The sequence below is a fragment of the Staurois parvus genome, unplaced genomic scaffold, assembly GCF_062004578.1.
Source record: "Staurois parvus isolate SC_StPar_1 unplaced genomic scaffold, SC_StPar_1.0 ptg000299l, whole genome shotgun sequence".
Classification (NCBI taxonomy): domain Eukaryota; kingdom Metazoa; phylum Chordata; class Amphibia; order Anura; family Ranidae; genus Staurois; species Staurois parvus.
Genome location: NW_028318095.1, coordinates 3,819,494 through 3,836,302, shown reverse-complemented (window position 1 = coordinate 3,836,302; position 16,809 = coordinate 3,819,494). Strand labels below are relative to the sequence as shown.

Sequence of the window (16,809 nt, the reverse complement as noted above, 5' to 3'; positions counted from 1 at the left end):
AAATATATAGGCTTTGATTTTGTCTCTATGTTCACAACAGAGTTTTATAATTAATGTTGACATTTAAAGGTTTTTGTTGCTGAGTTACTTTTTTTGTTTGTTTTTTGAACAATGCTTTAGTATTGAACAATGCTTTGGATTGTGGGGAGGCAATCCAGTTATCCAAAATAGGTACTATATATAAAACAGGAAATGTATTTTACAAGTTCTGTCAGATACAAGAAGGCAAGGCAGAGGCATGAACTCATCAGTATTCTGTTGCTCCTGGCAGAGGTTGGTTAAGGGCCCTGAAAAGCCTGTATTGCTTAAATGTAAGGATGTTTGTAATTGTCTGTGCTGCCTTGCACAAGTGTCTTTGTCTTAGGAGTAGCTGGTCTGATGTATTTATATGATAGGATTGTGCACCAGTCCTCTATCTTGTACTTTTGTTTTGACTCTCATTAGGGTACTAAACACTGTAGTACACTGTACTGTAGAAGATCTGCCCAAATTAGTAAAACAGGGGGCAATGTACCAGTCACCAGTATTGCTTGTAAGCTTCCTGTAGCTGATCCCTAAGTGCTGGTAGCCCTGTTTGTAGAGTAGCAAAGCTTTGCTTTCATATGCCAAAGTTGGCCCCATGATGAGAGGTGATTGGATGACTGGTGGGGAAATATTCTAAAAATATCCCATTCCTCTGCACTGTTGTCAGAAGGTGTTTTTTTTTCTTTGGGAATTAACTTAAATTGTTTTATTAATGTGGACTCATATAGAATCTACTCATACTTGTATATTTATATATACTGTATTTATATTTACTGATTGGCTAATAGGTATAGTCCACATCCTAACAGGAAATATGTATTTTTCCCAAGATAGACAAACTTTTATGGATGGGAAATGTGGTATGTATTTTTGTTTATATTATAATTAGATATTTTTGTAAACTTTGGTCATGTACATTTGTTTATGTTTTTTCAGTAAGGATTTACACTTTATGGTATTTGATTCTGACTTGCTAGAAATCACATTTTAAAGTTGTGTTTGAATTGATAGGACTCTTTTCCCTACATGAGAAGCATATATTTCCTCTATCATACTGGATTGACTTTACCTATTCTTTGACATAAGTGTAAATTGCTTAGCAGTAGTCAGTCTTTTTCAGCTGGACTTGTTCTGTAATGTTGAAGATGTGTCTTAGCTGTGTCATAGCTTGCTAAGCCACTTTGTTCAGTTTTGATTTGTTTCTGGAACATTCTCTGACATTTCTATCCACACAGATAGCACAATTTAATCAAATCACCATAGAATGTGACTGTTTTACTTGTGTGCTGGGGTATGCTCCTGACACTCGGTGAAGCTAAAGAATTGGTTTGGAAAAGCTACAAGACATTATCAACAATACATAACAGGTCCACTTGAATGTGAACTAGCTATACTACCACTCGATGAATGATAACATTCACGGACACAATTTCAATAGGCTACACTTTGAATGACCTGTATTGCCATGGATTGACCCCTCCATCACCAACATTTCTTAGATGTGCTGCCCCCTCTTGGTCATTGCAGGAATGTGGAGGTTGTGAGCGGACCCAGGAGACACCAATCAGGCCATAAATGTCTGCCTACTTTACCATGCAGATGATCTGTCTCTGCTCTTTATACTAAATTATGGATGGAAGAACAAACAACCTTATCATCATTTAATATATTGTTACTTTGGTCACAATACAGAAAGGATTCTGATCTTTTTTTTTGGTTGACCAGTGTTCTCTGCATTGTTTTCAAATTACAGCCACCCCAGATAGTCTGTCCCACAACGAAGAACCCATTTTTTTAAGGAATAAGTGGAAGACTTTAGAGTTTGGAGGCATTTCAAACCATTTCTCAGTAATGACATATCTTTATTACAATCAGATTAATTGAAAGTAATAAATATATAATATATTTTTCTTGTGTGAGATATACTTAAGGGTTGTTGACAGAATCTCAAATGCAAAGAATCTATGATGTTATTTGGTTTTCATGTTGCAAAACTATTCTATCCATCCTCATGAACTGAGATTTAGGGATTGATTTCTTTTTTTCCCCCAACAAACCAAACTTCATTATTGTGAAATGACAGATTTCATCTTCTAAAATTAAAGAAATCAATCATCAGAATAGTAGGTGGAATAGTAATGATGTGGAAGCAGATCGTCTAAATATTTTCCTAGTACTAACTTTCCAACTCCATCCACATGGCTGGATAATCATGTGTTACGAAAGTGATCTGTTAAAGGAGTAATTTAAATCCCTTTTCAAAGTCACCAGTGTTTTCTAAAAGCCAACCTGCAGGCTTCACATCACATTGCTTTCTGACCATTCAGAGAGTAGAAAAACCAATGGGAACAAGATGGAATTACATCAGGGGTATATTACGTATTAGTTAAATGGCACAACATGTAATAACATCATCAGCATAATTACATAAAATGTTATTCAAGAAGTCTAATAAATAGGGAATCCCACTTTGTTTTCTTCTTTCTCTAACCCAAAATGAGATTACAGTTGACAAGGGTCCTACCAGTTAAGTTACAGGGCAAGGGAAGAGAGCACCAGTCTACTAAAGATATTTGTTAGTTCATCTGGCTATGAAGATGATCTTTCATAATTTTTTGTTTGTAAATGTATACTGTCATTTAAAGCTTATCCAAACCACAAAACAAGAACGTATATTCCAGTTTACCAGTCCTTAGATGTGGTGACTGCATCCACTTAAAATTTTCAGGGGTTTTTGTTTGTTTGTTTGTTTGTTTATTGTCACCTGGTTGCCCTGCCAGTAACACACTTTGAGGGGGATTTACTAAAGCTGGTGCAGCTGTGCATGGTAACCAGTCAGCTTCGAACCTCAGCTTGTTCAATTAAGCTTTAGCAATAAAACCTGGAAGCTGTTTGGTTTCTATGCAGAAGTGCATGAGATTCTGAGTGAACCAGCTTTAGTAAATAAACCCCTTTCTGTCCTATGCTTACTCACTGAACTGTATCTATGGATGAGTAGTTTGAGAATTGTGTTGACCAATGAGTATCAAGATCTTACCAGTGTCCTACGATATACCTTATAGAAAGAAATAATGTATTTTTAGAGGTAAAATGGACTTTCATGGTACCTACATAGACATGACAACATCTAAAGCAGTGGTTCTCAACCTGTGGGTCGCGAGCTCTTTGGGGGTCGAACAACCCTTTCACAGGGGTCACCTAAGACCATTGGAAAACACATATTTCCAATGTGTAAAGAGCAGCTACTGTGTAGAAAGCAGCTGCTGTGTTGAAAGCAGCTACTCTGTTAAAAGCAGCTACTGTGTAGAAAGCAGCAGTACTGGAGGTAAAACGACACTTCATGAATTATAATTACTGGGTAAATAATTTTATGGTTGGGGGCAGGGGCGGACTGACCATTTGGAAACTCAGGCACTGCCCGAGGGCCCGGGGTCAGTTGGGGGCCCCATGTGATGCTCCTGGTACCTTTTTCATAGGCTTTTTTGAGTTTGGGCAAGGACACAGGGGCCCCATGATCCCCTATTGCTCCCTGGTTGGGGGTCACCACAACATGAGGAACTGTATTAAAGGGTAGCAGCATTAGGAAGGTTGAGAACCACTGATCTAAAGGGTCAAGAACCAATATTCTTTATTACAAAATAGATACACAATTGTGTAAAAAATATAAAAAGCTTTATTTTAGAACAAACACAGATCAGCTCTCTCAATACTGAACTAGTATTTCTACAAAAAAAAGTACTATTCGGTACCAAAAACAAAATAGTACAACCATATAGTTAGCCAGTTCTTTTCAACATGTTTCATGGTTCATCTGCTTCTTCAGGAGTGTTTTTTCTGTGGACAAAGATATAACATAACATAAAACAAGTCCGTTAAAATAGACATTTTACTTTATATTCACTAAAATCACAGAGAAATCCAGGTCAAATGAAGAATGTGAGCTTACCTGGCAAACCCAAATGGATAGGAAAGAAAACCAACACACAGAAAAGCACTGGAGCCAATTCTAACCCAGCAGGTATGGGAACAATATACAGAGGGGGAAAATATCTGTATATACGAAAAAAACTAGTGAGATAGATGTACATGAGCAATAATGTTGGAAAAAATTGAAAAGTAGCATACATATATAACATTTACCGGTACTCAACCGGTATACATATGCACCACTTATACTCTTAGTGCTAGGCGGTGGACAATATTAACCAAACAGTTAGTATATACAGATGGAGTTCAGCAGCCCCAAGAAGTAGTAGGTAGTGATGGGCCGAACACCCCGTTCAGTTCGCGGTCGAATATTCAAACTTACCAAAAGTTTGACTGTGAACTTTGAACAGCGACAATTTACTGAGTGGTATCTTACCGCATCTGAGTATGCGGTAAGATACCGCTCAGCTACTAAAATACTGCATGAGTTATATTACTAAGTAATGCGGTATTTTAGTAGTGAAACATTCGATAATGTTTCAGCTGTCAGCAGGGTTCCCCGCTGACAGCTAACTGTCAAAAGAATTGTCTGGATTGCCCAATAATTAAAATTAAAAAAAAAAAAGTGTGAGGTCCCCTCTCCCATCCATACCAAGCCCTTCTGGTCTGGTATGGGATTTGAGGGGAACCCCACGCCAACATTTTTTTAAAAATGGCGTGGGGGTTCCCCCCTAAAATCCATACCAGACCCTTGTTCAAGCATGCAGCCCAGCAGGTCAGGAAAGGGGGGGATGAGCTAGCGCCCCCCCCCCCCCCGGAACCATACCAGGTCACATGCCCGCATCATAGAGAGGGTGCTTTGGGACGGGGGGTCCTATCAGAATCTGGAAGCCCCCTTTGATAAGGGGGCCCCCACATCCTGCCCCATGTGAATGAGTATGCGATACGTGGAACCACTACCCATTCACAAAAAAAAAATTAGAAAAAAATGACAGCACACAGTCTTTGACAAGTCCTTTATTAAAAACAAAAATAGAAAAAATTGTCCCCTGAAGTAGATCCAACATCAATCACAATGCCCACCGCCACCACCGACCCAAAAAAAGGAAAAAAAAAAAGCTCCTCTCTTGATGCTGGCTCTCGCCGTCTAACAGGTGTGCCGCGATGACAGTTCTTAAATACTGTGATGACGTCATAAGGGGGCGAAGTTACGTTTGACTCAAACATAATCCCATCACTGGTAGTAGTCTAGCTGATTAGGAATCTGTAAAAATCAAGCAGGAAGGTGAAACACACACAATAAACACACCAAGAGCACCAAGGCACCAATAAAAGGCCATAACAAAATATATAAAAAGAGCCGATCACATCTCACCTCATGAGACACAAGCTGTAGTATGTTAAGCAACCCCCAGAAGTCAGTGACATGGTGTCTATATATATGAATTTTCTTGAAATAATTCCGTCCAGGAACATCCAGGTTCTAATAAAAAAGATTCCAAATGAATACCTAGGTCAAAGACCAAGAACTGCAAAAAATGGTGAGAAGAACTGGCTAACTATATGATTGTACTTGGGGCTGGTACAAGGGGTAAGCAGAAGGGGTCGCTGCCCTGGGCACTGTAATTCTCTCTGCTATCTCTTTGCTCTGCTATCTGCATGGGTCACTGATAAAACTCTAGGTTGACTCCACAGCAGGTGACTGATTGCTCCCCATCCGCTAACCCCATACCTGCACTTGGTAGGAGATTGACAGCCTCAGCTGTGTCTATTTCCCTATGATTCTTTGTAGAGGGGGATATATCTATTCTCTCCACTCAGGTTTCAGATTTAAATGAGCTCTGTGTTCCAGCTGTGCAGTGTGAGTGATGTCACATCCTTTTCCCCTGCCTACTAAAGCTCAGAAATAGCCTTTTATCTATGTGTTTTAGAAGACTGCGGAGAAGAGAGGGTGCAGATAAATAGGTACAACTTATGTTTCATCTCTTTGTATCACCTGAGGCTAATCACTTCACTGAGTGTAGAAAACCATTTTAACACTCTAGACTGCTTTTCTGATTTGGGTTACAAAAACCTCTGCATTGTAAGTTTAGAGAAGTAAATTGGGTAGATTTCACATCAATGCACAGTAATTCACAAGGACACTGGATTTCTGTCATGATCAACATGTATTTTTTGGGTACTTTGCAGAACACTATGCAGCCCTCACACAAAAGGACTGACCAGGGGCGGACTGACCATTTGGAAACGCGGGCACTACCCGAGGGCCCGGGGTCAGTAGGGGGCCCCATGAGATGCCCGTGGTACCTTTTTCATAGGCTTTTTGAGTTTGGGCAAGGACACAGGGGCCCCATGATCCCCTATTGTCCGGGGGCCCCATGAGTTGTCAGTCCTCCCCTGGGGCTGACATGATGATATTACATTTTTGTTCTTGAGTTTAGATACATTTGAATGAATCAAACCTTACTGATAATACATGTACTATATTATATTGTACTGTATTATACTTAGTAGCTACTTACCTACTGTCAGGAATGGACTTGCCAGTAATGGTGGGACTCACCTGCCTTGTGGGCTGCAGTACCAGGGCTGGCCAGCGGGTGCTCTCAGCAATCAGAGACTCAACCCTGTAGTCAGCCAAACACCTGAAGCTGATTATGCAGGTGTATTTAAGGGATGGCCAGACCTGCAGTCTGTGCCTTCGTGTGTGCTTTTCTATGGGCCCCTGTATCTTGTTACCTGCATCCCTGTTCCTGTTCCTGTCTGACTGATTCGTTGCTGACCCTGCCTGATCCGGACCTCTGCTGACTTCTCCTGTTTGATCCCTGGCTTGTGACCCCAACCATTCTCTGCCTGACCCCCTGTACCTACCTGCCCGTTAGTTGCTGTACCCGGCTCGTGACCTGACTACTCTCTGCCTGCTCCTCCTGTTCCCACCTGCCCGATTGTTATTGACCCGGCCTGCCTGACGACGCTTGCATTGTATGTATTGTTATCTGTGGGTGGTTTGGTTTGGTTCGTTTGCACTGTGTTATGTTTTAGTATTGCACTGCGTTTATGTATTGTTAGTGTTAATAAATTATATTGTTTATAACATATCTGAAGTCTGCGTTTCCCTGCGTCAGTTCACATACCTCTGGTCATACCCCGGAGCCCTGACACCTACAGTCACTTACTTCCTGGTTTCTTAGGAAACCTGTTATTTGCACATTGCTCTTCATAAACAAGCTTGATGGAGTTATTCCTCTTTTCGACTTCTGTGAGTTTAAAGTAATTTGCCTTTAATACTTTCAGTTTAGAATTGACAATGAAACATAATCTAGCTGTGTCTGAGCACACTTACATATTTATTTATTTCTTTTTAAGACTTGTGTGTTTGTATTTTGTTGCTATTATATATTTTATTGTGGTATTGCTGGTAAATTAAGTAAGGGCTATTTTTGCTTTATAGAGATCATTAAAATTGATTCATTTTGGTCATCTCATTTAAAAATCCAATTTCTATTTACGGTAGATACATGCACTTATATTGTGTCTTAAATGTGTCAGCCTCTAATAATAAAATTGTATACATAAACTGAGATTGTGAGCACCCATATAAAGTAATCTATGCAAGAAAATTACTTTAGCAATACTATTTTCTCTGGAACGTTTACTTTCTAGACTCTGGAAAGTTAAAAAAATGTGAAAAGATTATGTCAAACTAAGTTCTTTAAATTTAAACAGAATTCTGGAAGCTGTGCCTAAAAAAGGCAGGCAGAAAACAGTGGACTAGTCACTAGTAATGGCTGTGTCCTCCCTGCAGCTGCTTTTACTTAATTGTACATCAAAGGACATAGAATGTTATTGTGGAACCAATAGGTTATGCAGCAGCCTTCAGATGATTGGACACTGGCAAAGCAAAGCTGCAAGGACAGCTCTGTTTCTGAAGCCCCTCATTGGATCCTCCTTTGCAGGATTGAGATGGAGGCCATTCCAGTGGTCCTAATTGCACCACATTGGTCTAGGAGGTCATAGTACTTAGTCATTGTCAACCTCCTTGCATATTCTCTGTGCACCCCACTGGATCATCTAAACCTTCAACCCAAGATCTGGTCTACCGTCCTGCTTCTTGGTTGCTAACTTTACCTGCATGGCTCTTTAAGCCCAGGTCCTGACGGCCATGGACCTATCAGGTACAATTATCCCTAAACTCTTGAGGAGTGGGAAATTGACTTCTTGCATAGTCTACCATCGCACTTAGAGGCCATGTTTGTTTGGTATAAGGTTTGGCATTTTAATCCCAGGAAGTACTCAGTGGAACAAATCCTGTCTTTTCTGCAGTCTGGTCTAAATCATCCTTGTTGGTTCTTTCTCAGAGACCGCTTGCCTCTCCATACAGAGTATCACTCATATTTTGACCCCTGTATCTTCTCCATGGCATCTCAAACGAATCCCTATTGAGCCTATTAAGGACATTGCTTTGTTTTTCTGTCACGTATAGTACATTACTGGAGGCTGAGGTGATGAGAGGGCTCCCCTTATGGCTAAGTGCAAGGCACCCCTGAAGGTGGTAACAGAAGGTGCAGTGCCCAAAGAAGCATGGGTTGCCAATGATGTAGTTGCCTGGTGATACCTGATGAGACAACACCCATGGGTGGAGAGGATACAGGAGCTGGCTCTCCAGAAGACTGGTGGATGTAGATGGATGGGCAGAGCAGGAAGCGAAGTAAAGAAAGGAGTGAAGTCAGGAGCAGGCCAGGGTCATGCACAAGGCATCAATCAGGAATAAGCAGGATCCAATAGATCCAAAGAACAAGCCGGGGTAAGAGCCAGGAGAGAAGCCAAAACAGGTCAGGGTCAAGCCGGGTGGTAACAGATAATCAGCAGGGTAATTCGCACAGGAACGGGAGGCTGACGATAATCCAGCAATTATTGTGATGGGCTGCAGTCCTTATAAAGGCTACTGGGCACCAGCAACTATCGCGCCCTGTGTGTGCTAATGCACCATTGTGCACATGGATGCGCGCCTGTGTGCCATGTGCCTATGCGCATGCGTACATTTTTGCGCAAATTAGTGAAGCCATATTGGGCATTGGCGCATTTGCCAGGACTTCCTAATTTTCTTCCCTAACACTTTCTTTACTCATAAAGTTGCTTATCTCATCACTATAGCTTCTGTTAGCCTTGACCCATAAGGAATGTTTTCTATTTTTACACAAGGCAAGGCTGTCCTACTGCCTAGGGCCCCTTCCATCCAACTATGGCTTTTTATTTCCACCTTAACCAGGATTTTGTTTTACCATATTTCTGTTCCTCTTCTACACATCATAAAGTGGTTACTTTTCAATATGGCGTGAGTTGTTTGTGTTTTCCTCTGAGCTATAGCCTCTTTTCATCAATCCATTTCACTTTTTCATTCCTCAAGGCCACTGCAAGGTCATCAGGATTCTTGTTCCACTGTCACTAGGTGGAGTTTACAACTCATAACTGAGGCCTATGTCCTTAGGGACAAAGTTCCCCTTCTCCGGCCAAGGCAAACCTCAATAAAAGTATTAATTATTCATGGGCCTTTCAGCACCAGGCTTCAGTTTCTTAGCTTTGCAATGCTGCTACCTGGTCCTTAAATCACATATTAGTTAAATTTTGCAAGATGGATAACCAAGCTTCAGTGGGTGCAGGTGTGACAGGAGTCACTTTGGGTGGGGGGCCCATGGAACCCAGCTCACTTTAGAGAGGTGGGTAGACCCCTGTCTCAGCTCCCCATATCCCTCTTATGTGTAAGTCACCCTGTGCCTGTTAAGGGTGCAGGGTGAAACATCCTCCTATTGTGTAGACATGTATAGGTGGGGATTGTTGATTGTTTAATGCCATGTGGTTGTCCCATTGTTCTATTGTGTGTCTTGCTTGGGAGCAAACTATTATGGGATGTATGTGTTTGTGTATTGGCTTGGTGGGGGGTGTCTGCTGTGTGTCTCTTTTACTAAATGTATTGCCCCACCCAGTGTATATATCTTGTGTCTGTGTTAAAATAAAGCAGTCTTTTTTCTGGTTTCCTTCAAGTCTGGTGCAGTCTCCTCTTGTATGGTCAGCGGTGGTGTCTGTGGATCTGTGTTCGGACAGGGAAGCGGGAGTCTAATGGAAATTCCTTAGTGCAGTCAGGGTCCAGTTCCGTTACATTATTAGTTAAATTTTGCAAGATGGATAACCAAGCTTCAGTGGATGCAGGTTTCCAATGTAAGGTTTTTCAGTCGACCCTTTAAATCTGCAAGCATTTGCTGTGCTGCCCACCCCGCAGTTGGACTGCTTTTCGATGTCCCATTTGTTCCAGAACACCATCCTGTGTCCTGTGATGCATGGTTAAAAAAAAAGTTTTTTTATCTTACCTCTAAACTCCTTTCCTAATTTACATTCACAAGAGAAAGGTCCTTCCCCTTTGTATTTTTGCTCCACTCTCATTAATTACTATGAAATTGAAGGCATGCTGAGAGTGGGAGAGTTATTCAGGACAGTCCTTTCAGATTTGATTTGACCTTGTCCAATCATAACTGTATAACCCATTGGACAATCCTGTGTCCTGTGATATAAATAATTTTACAATTAATTATTTACATAATAATTTTACAGGAAAGACAAAAATTACATTTTCTCATTACTGACTTACAATGCTTTGTTTTTCACTGTGTCTCCATGTGGAAGGGACCATCTTTACAGTTACACAATTTTGCTTTTTTGTTGCACATCCTCCAGCAAGGAGAACACTAAGCAGGTATGTAGTAACATCACCAAATCTCATTCCAACTCTTATGAGACTAGCACTCAAAGGCAGCCACACCTTAAATCTTACACTGCAGATAGGCAACTATGAGGCTGTAGGCACATGACTGCCTAGGAACAGTAAGTACAGCACATAACTACTATTCAGAAGGATTCAAGACTAAATGTAATTTTCTCAGGGTACTGATTAATGTTTACATTTTGAGTTTAGGTCCACTTTAAAATAAAATTCCAGCTACTTTTAAAAACGTGTTTAGAAAGGGAGAATAAGGGCTATAACCTATCTTTGATTTTATTGCTGACTTTGTCCAAGTTGGGTAGCTTTACTTTTTTGTCCTATCACAGTGTCAACTTGCCACACATGCACACATCACCACAACACATACAGAAAAAAACTGACAAAGGCTCCAAAGCTTCTCTATTCTGACCAAAATTTAAAAGAAATGTTTTTAAATTTTTCAATTGACAGATTTCACTGTGAGTAAAATTGCCTCTTAAAGCAGTTGTAAAGGCTGAATATTTTTCTCTTCAAGCATTATACTTTATGCATGCAGATAAAAAAACCTTCTTTGTGCCGGTCCCCCCACAGCTCTCCCTAATACCTACCTGAGCCTGAACTCAATCCAGTGCTGTGCAGAAAAACTTCAGCTCTCTCGGGTCTCTCGCTCCTGATTGGCTGAGGTACTTTAATGAGAGCCATTGCCTCCCCTTGCTGTCAATCACAGACAGCGAGGAGTGATTGGGACGGGGGGCAGGGCTGAGCTGCGCTCTAGGTGTATTATAGACACACAGAGTAGGGTTTGGGAGAAAGCAGTCACGAGTGCCTCCAGAGCAAGCTTCTTGCTCTGGGGGACTCAGCAGGGGGGAGGGGCCAGGAGTGCAGGCATGGAAACCAAGAAGAAGAGGATCTGGGCTACTCTGTGCAAAACCATTGCACAGAGCAGGTAAGTATGACATGCTTGTTATTTTTAAAAAACCCTTTAATAATACTTTGTCACTACATGAGCTGTTTAAGCACAATTTGCGGAAAAATATAAAAATATATAAAATGTATAATATACTAAATAAAAAGTTTATTTTGGGATTTTGCCTTTTTTTGGGAGTGTATTTAGGCTAATTTAATTTATTAAGTGTTCCATTTATAGAGGTGAACTCATCAGGCTGCTGCTTCTTTTTTCGCTGTCCAGTCACAGGGTGGGGGTGGAGGAGAGACTTGTAAGTATAACTGTTCTGTCTCTCCAATCTAAGCATTGAAAGTATGATCTCTGTAACTTACAGTTGTGATGAGATAGCGATAACCCCAATCTTAGTTGAATATCACAGGCAGTGTGTCAGGACACGAGTGTTCTGCGGCATCGTGCCAGGCGGTGCATGTGCAGAACACCAGTCCTTGCTAGCGGACGAGCATTGGGACCTGGGCATGCACGGCGGCGGCGGTGTTCGCGCATGCGCACTCGCGATCGCGGACACGCGCCTGGCACCAATGACAGCGCAGGGCGGGCTATTTAAACGAAGAACCAGGTATGTCAAATTTCCGTTTGGTCTTACCTGCTCTGTTCCTGCTTGTGTTCCTGTGTTATTTCCGTTGCCGATCTCTGCTTGTACCTGACCTGATTCTCCTGATTAACCCCTGGCTTGCCTGATGATTCTTTTGCCTGATCCCTGGTACCGCGCTGCCCGCAAACTGCTGAACCTGGCTTGTGACCCCGACCATTCTCTGCCTGCTCCTCTTGTACTGCGCTGCCCGCACATTACCGACCCGGCCTGCCTGACTACGCTTACTCACCCTCCGATTCATCCATCCCGCATGGATCACTAGTAGTAAGTCTGCCTGCCTCTTCCCATCAGACTCCATTCCGGCAGACCCCTGCCAGTGCTCGCTACCACAGCCGGACGCTCTCAGGGGTCGCGACCTGGTTCCAGTCTGCACCAAGTCCATCCCCACCATCAGCGGCCCTGGGGAATAGCAGGCTGGGACTTAGACCCCGCGCCCTGGGGAAATCCGTGCTGTGGGCTGCTAGAGACACTGCCAGGCGGTTCTTAACACAGTGACTCAATTCAGAAGACATCTTGTAGATCTTGTGAAGTTTATTCCATAAACTGAGAGAATCTTACAACAATAAACATTGAATAGGTCAAAAGATCATAATGTGATTTGCTTCATGACATGAGGCTTGAAGATAAAATGCCTTACTGGGAAAAGGGGTGGGCTATCTATACAGCATGAACTAAACCAGAGGAAAGGGAGGAGCAGAGACAAAATACAAAGAACACTTAAAGGCATATGACAGTCATGTGAAACATGACAATAACTGAACTTCAGCAGAAAAAATTAAGGCCTCTTTTCCTGCAGACAAAGCTGTGTGGAATGTGCAAATTTCTACTAGATGAACAGTACCAAAGCCTTTTGTAGATTGCATCTGTGTGTTAACCTGTAGTCTTGGAATACAGATTTAAATGAGCATTCAAATGTCATTTTTAATAGAAAGATATAATCTAATTACTTGCTATAGGCAAAACAGGCAGTCACTGTTTTAATCAGGAACTTTCAATCAGGAGGCTAGTTGTTTTTTTTTTTTTTTTTGTAACATGTCTGCAGAGCTTGTGAAATTTATATTATCAAAACTCTTGACTTAGCACATTGTGACAAAGTGTTCTCCTTTTATGATGTCTCTCTGCCATTCAATAATTTCCCGTAAAGTACTAAATTGTGGAGTGCAGCTTTTTCTTATTGAATGTCAGCTGGAGTAAAATGTATGCTTTTAAATTAATCATGTCATTTGTCACTGTTCTCCTTGAAATTGACACAGAGGCAGGGAACACTTTCCAATCTCACTTTTCTTGCATCTTTCAGATAACATTGAGGTAATGCTCTACACGGGGTCAAGATGAAATGGACAAAATCTGCTTCATTTCTTCAATCAGTGATTTTCACTTTTCTGGTTTTTCAACCTTTGTTCGGACAACTCATTACAGGTATGCTTAATATCCAATTTTAATATTTACTCATGATTTATTGCTCTTGGTTATGTACATGTGGTCATATGCAGGTCTATATATTGTATATATAAGGAAGCTCACACCAGTGCATAGTGGAAGCTGTCATGGTCTATTTGTTGTATTAGTAGTGACTAAGCATGAAAAATGTCATCTTGGTCATACACTAGTAAAATTTTGTTTGAAATTTTTCATTTTTGCGTTCACTTGATTTTGTAATGGCTAGTAGGGTCAAAGCAACATTACTTTTCAACCACACTGATGGGATGAGAAAGTTTAAAGTAGCAGGAAGGAATGTTTTTCTCAAAAGAACACATTTCTAAAACTGATTGTGTTTTTAATTTGGGAAAGTTCATTTGCTCCAAAATGGAAAGTTAAAAGCAAACTTTTTAAAGTACTTTTGAACCAAGTTCATCAAGTGGTTGAATGTACTCGTGAGAATTTTCGTTTGAATGTTTGTTCAAAAATCAACTAGTGTAAGGCCAACTTTAGAGACTAGACATTTTGGCTTGGGATAGTGTGGAAGAGATCATGAAGACCTTTGGAAAAGTGGGTGTGGATTATCAACAGTGGGTGTGGCTCAGTATGTATGGTTTAGAGTTAATGAGCTCAGGAAACCAGAACCTAGCTTTTATTTGCATTATGACAGCTGTATGTTTTCTACTTCCTTGGATACTGTTTGCATTGAGTGAGTGGGTGTATCCTGTAAAAAGAGGATGTGTGAATTGTCATGTTTAAAATTAGACAGATGGCTAACATACCTGGGACTTTTCCGAAAATGATCAATATCATATTTTCTGTTGAGTCAGTTACAAAAAATGAAGTGGGTCCTCGCTTTGTAATCAATGAATACTGGCAGATCTCTTACCAGTTCTTTGCAACAGATTTTCAGAAGTCATTAATAGATAAAATATGCAGATGAAATGTAGTAGGCATTTTGATTGTCAGTCATGATTTTTTTTTTATGTAATAGATAAAATATTCATAAATTCTTAATCCATTACAGATAAAAAACAAATGATGGGGTATGGCACTGGATCTTTAAATAATTAAAAGATTGAGACAAGATCCTCTGCATTATTGAGGCTAAAATCAAGGTAGAAAAAAAGACTTGATGTGTCAATTGACATCAAGTAATATTGTCAGTAACTGGACTTCCATTCTATGTCTTGATTGAACAAAGACAACAGTAATCTTGCTGACAGTACACTGGTAACTGTAACAAACCTCTACACTGGATTTACACAAAATATTGAATACTTTTGACTCCCTTTCAGGATATAAAATAAATACCAACAGAAGTTCTACCACTACACATTTCAGCCACTTATTTATATCACTCCCATGTATTCTACCCTACTCAGTTGTTAATGCAATGGGACGTGCACAACCTCTCCCTTCTTGGAAAAATTAAACGTGCTTATGATGTTTATTTTGCCTAAACTACAATATCTATTCAAAACACTCCTGGTCCCGATCCCCATGGCTAAACTATGTGCTATACAGAAGCTGTCTATCAATTTTATCTGGCATAATAAATATCAATCGAATATCACATTCAGTTCTGCTTTTTTTGAAATCTAGATGGGACTAGACACACCAGACTTGATTAAGTATCATTACACTGCCCATCTACGGTCTGTCTCTTCATAGTTTACTCAGTCCCCACCCAATCACTGGTCTGAAATAGAATACTTGCAATTATTTCTCACACACCCTTGCTCACTGATATGGTCCAGGGCCCCCACTATCCCTAGAAGCTGCAAACAGTGTCTTGCTCCTATGTTTTTACATTGTCGATTTGGAATAAATGTAATATGCTGTATTCTCTTGTATTCTCTCTCTTCACCTTGTTCACCTCTTATTAAAGTTCTATTCAATCCAGTAATCCCAGATAGTTTGTCCTATGGATGTATGTTGCCTTTGGCCAAAGCTGCAATTTTCCAATTGCACCACCTCATTGATCCTGTGACCTGCAAACTACGCTGTTTTGAAGACCTAGGTATTTCTAAGCATTTACCTGCCCACCTCTTTTATTTTTATCCCCAGATTAAACACTTTCTTATGAACAGAACACAATCTGTTACTCTTGAGAGGCCCACTCACTTTGAACACATCTACACCCAAGGCACCCATCAATTATACTTAATTTATTCAGTTTATAAAATTCTACAAGATGAAATCCCTTTAGCTGAACACACTCACATGCACAAGTGGGCACAGATTCTACAAACATCAATCCCTCTAAAAATTTTGGACAAAATCTGGGAAATTGCCTCCAAATCATCCTGTTGTGTGCTGCATAGAGAGAATACCTACAAAATATTGATGTTTTGGTATAAAACACCTGAGATGTTGCATACATGCTGCCCGGCTATTCTGGAAGTTTGCTGGTGATGTGGTCATGGGAATGGCTCACTTTTTCACATATTATGGCAATGCTCTTATACTTAACCCTTTTGTCCCATGTATTTTTGAGTCTACAGAATTTTTTAATCTGTCATTCCCTTTAGACCCCATACATTTTTTATTAGGTCTACCTTTCCCAAGTGTCTCCAAATATCCTAAAAGGTTGATTTCCTATGTTCTGATGGCTGCCAGGAGAGCTATTCCACTTCACTGCTTGTCAACTCAGACTGCATCTCCCACAGAGCTATTGTCTATTATTTTAGATATTAGGAATATGGAACATCTCAAAATCATGAACACCCTAGAACAGGGGTAGGCAACCTGCGGCTCTCCAGCTGTTGCAGGACTACAAGTTCCATCATGCCTCTGCAAGTCATAGCTGTAACTGTCAGTTTTGTAATGTTGCAATGCCTCATGGGAAATGTAGTTCCACAACAGCTAGAGAGCCGCAGGTTGCCTACCCCTGCCCTAGAACAATTATTTTATGTGTGGGCATTATGAGATAAGTCTACTTTTGGTGCAACCCTCTCCTGCACTGGCTGGTTTTGCCATGTAGCCTTTTTCTGTACATTACTTTGTATATTCTAATGTAGTTTTGTGCTGGCTCTGAATTTTATGGTTGTTTCTTGTGAAAACCCAAATAAAAATCCAATTTAAAATAAAAAATAGTTGCAGCAAGCTTGTGTATTTCTTATT

At 40.6% G+C, this 16,809-nt stretch overlaps 1 protein-coding gene across 1 annotated transcript in view; it reads left to right on the top strand.

Moving 5' to 3' along the window:
- ROBO1 (roundabout guidance receptor 1) overlaps positions 1-16,809 on the top strand; it is a 1,375,987-nt gene that overhangs the window by 250,791 nt on the left and 1,108,387 nt on the right. Inside the window, exon 2 of the mRNA XM_089682911.1 lies at positions 13,562-13,683. Within this exon, the coding sequence (XP_089539037.1) occupies positions 13,596-13,683 (88 nt within the window). The 5' untranslated portion in view covers positions 13,562-13,595. The remainder of the gene's footprint in view (positions 1-13,561; positions 13,684-16,809) is intronic.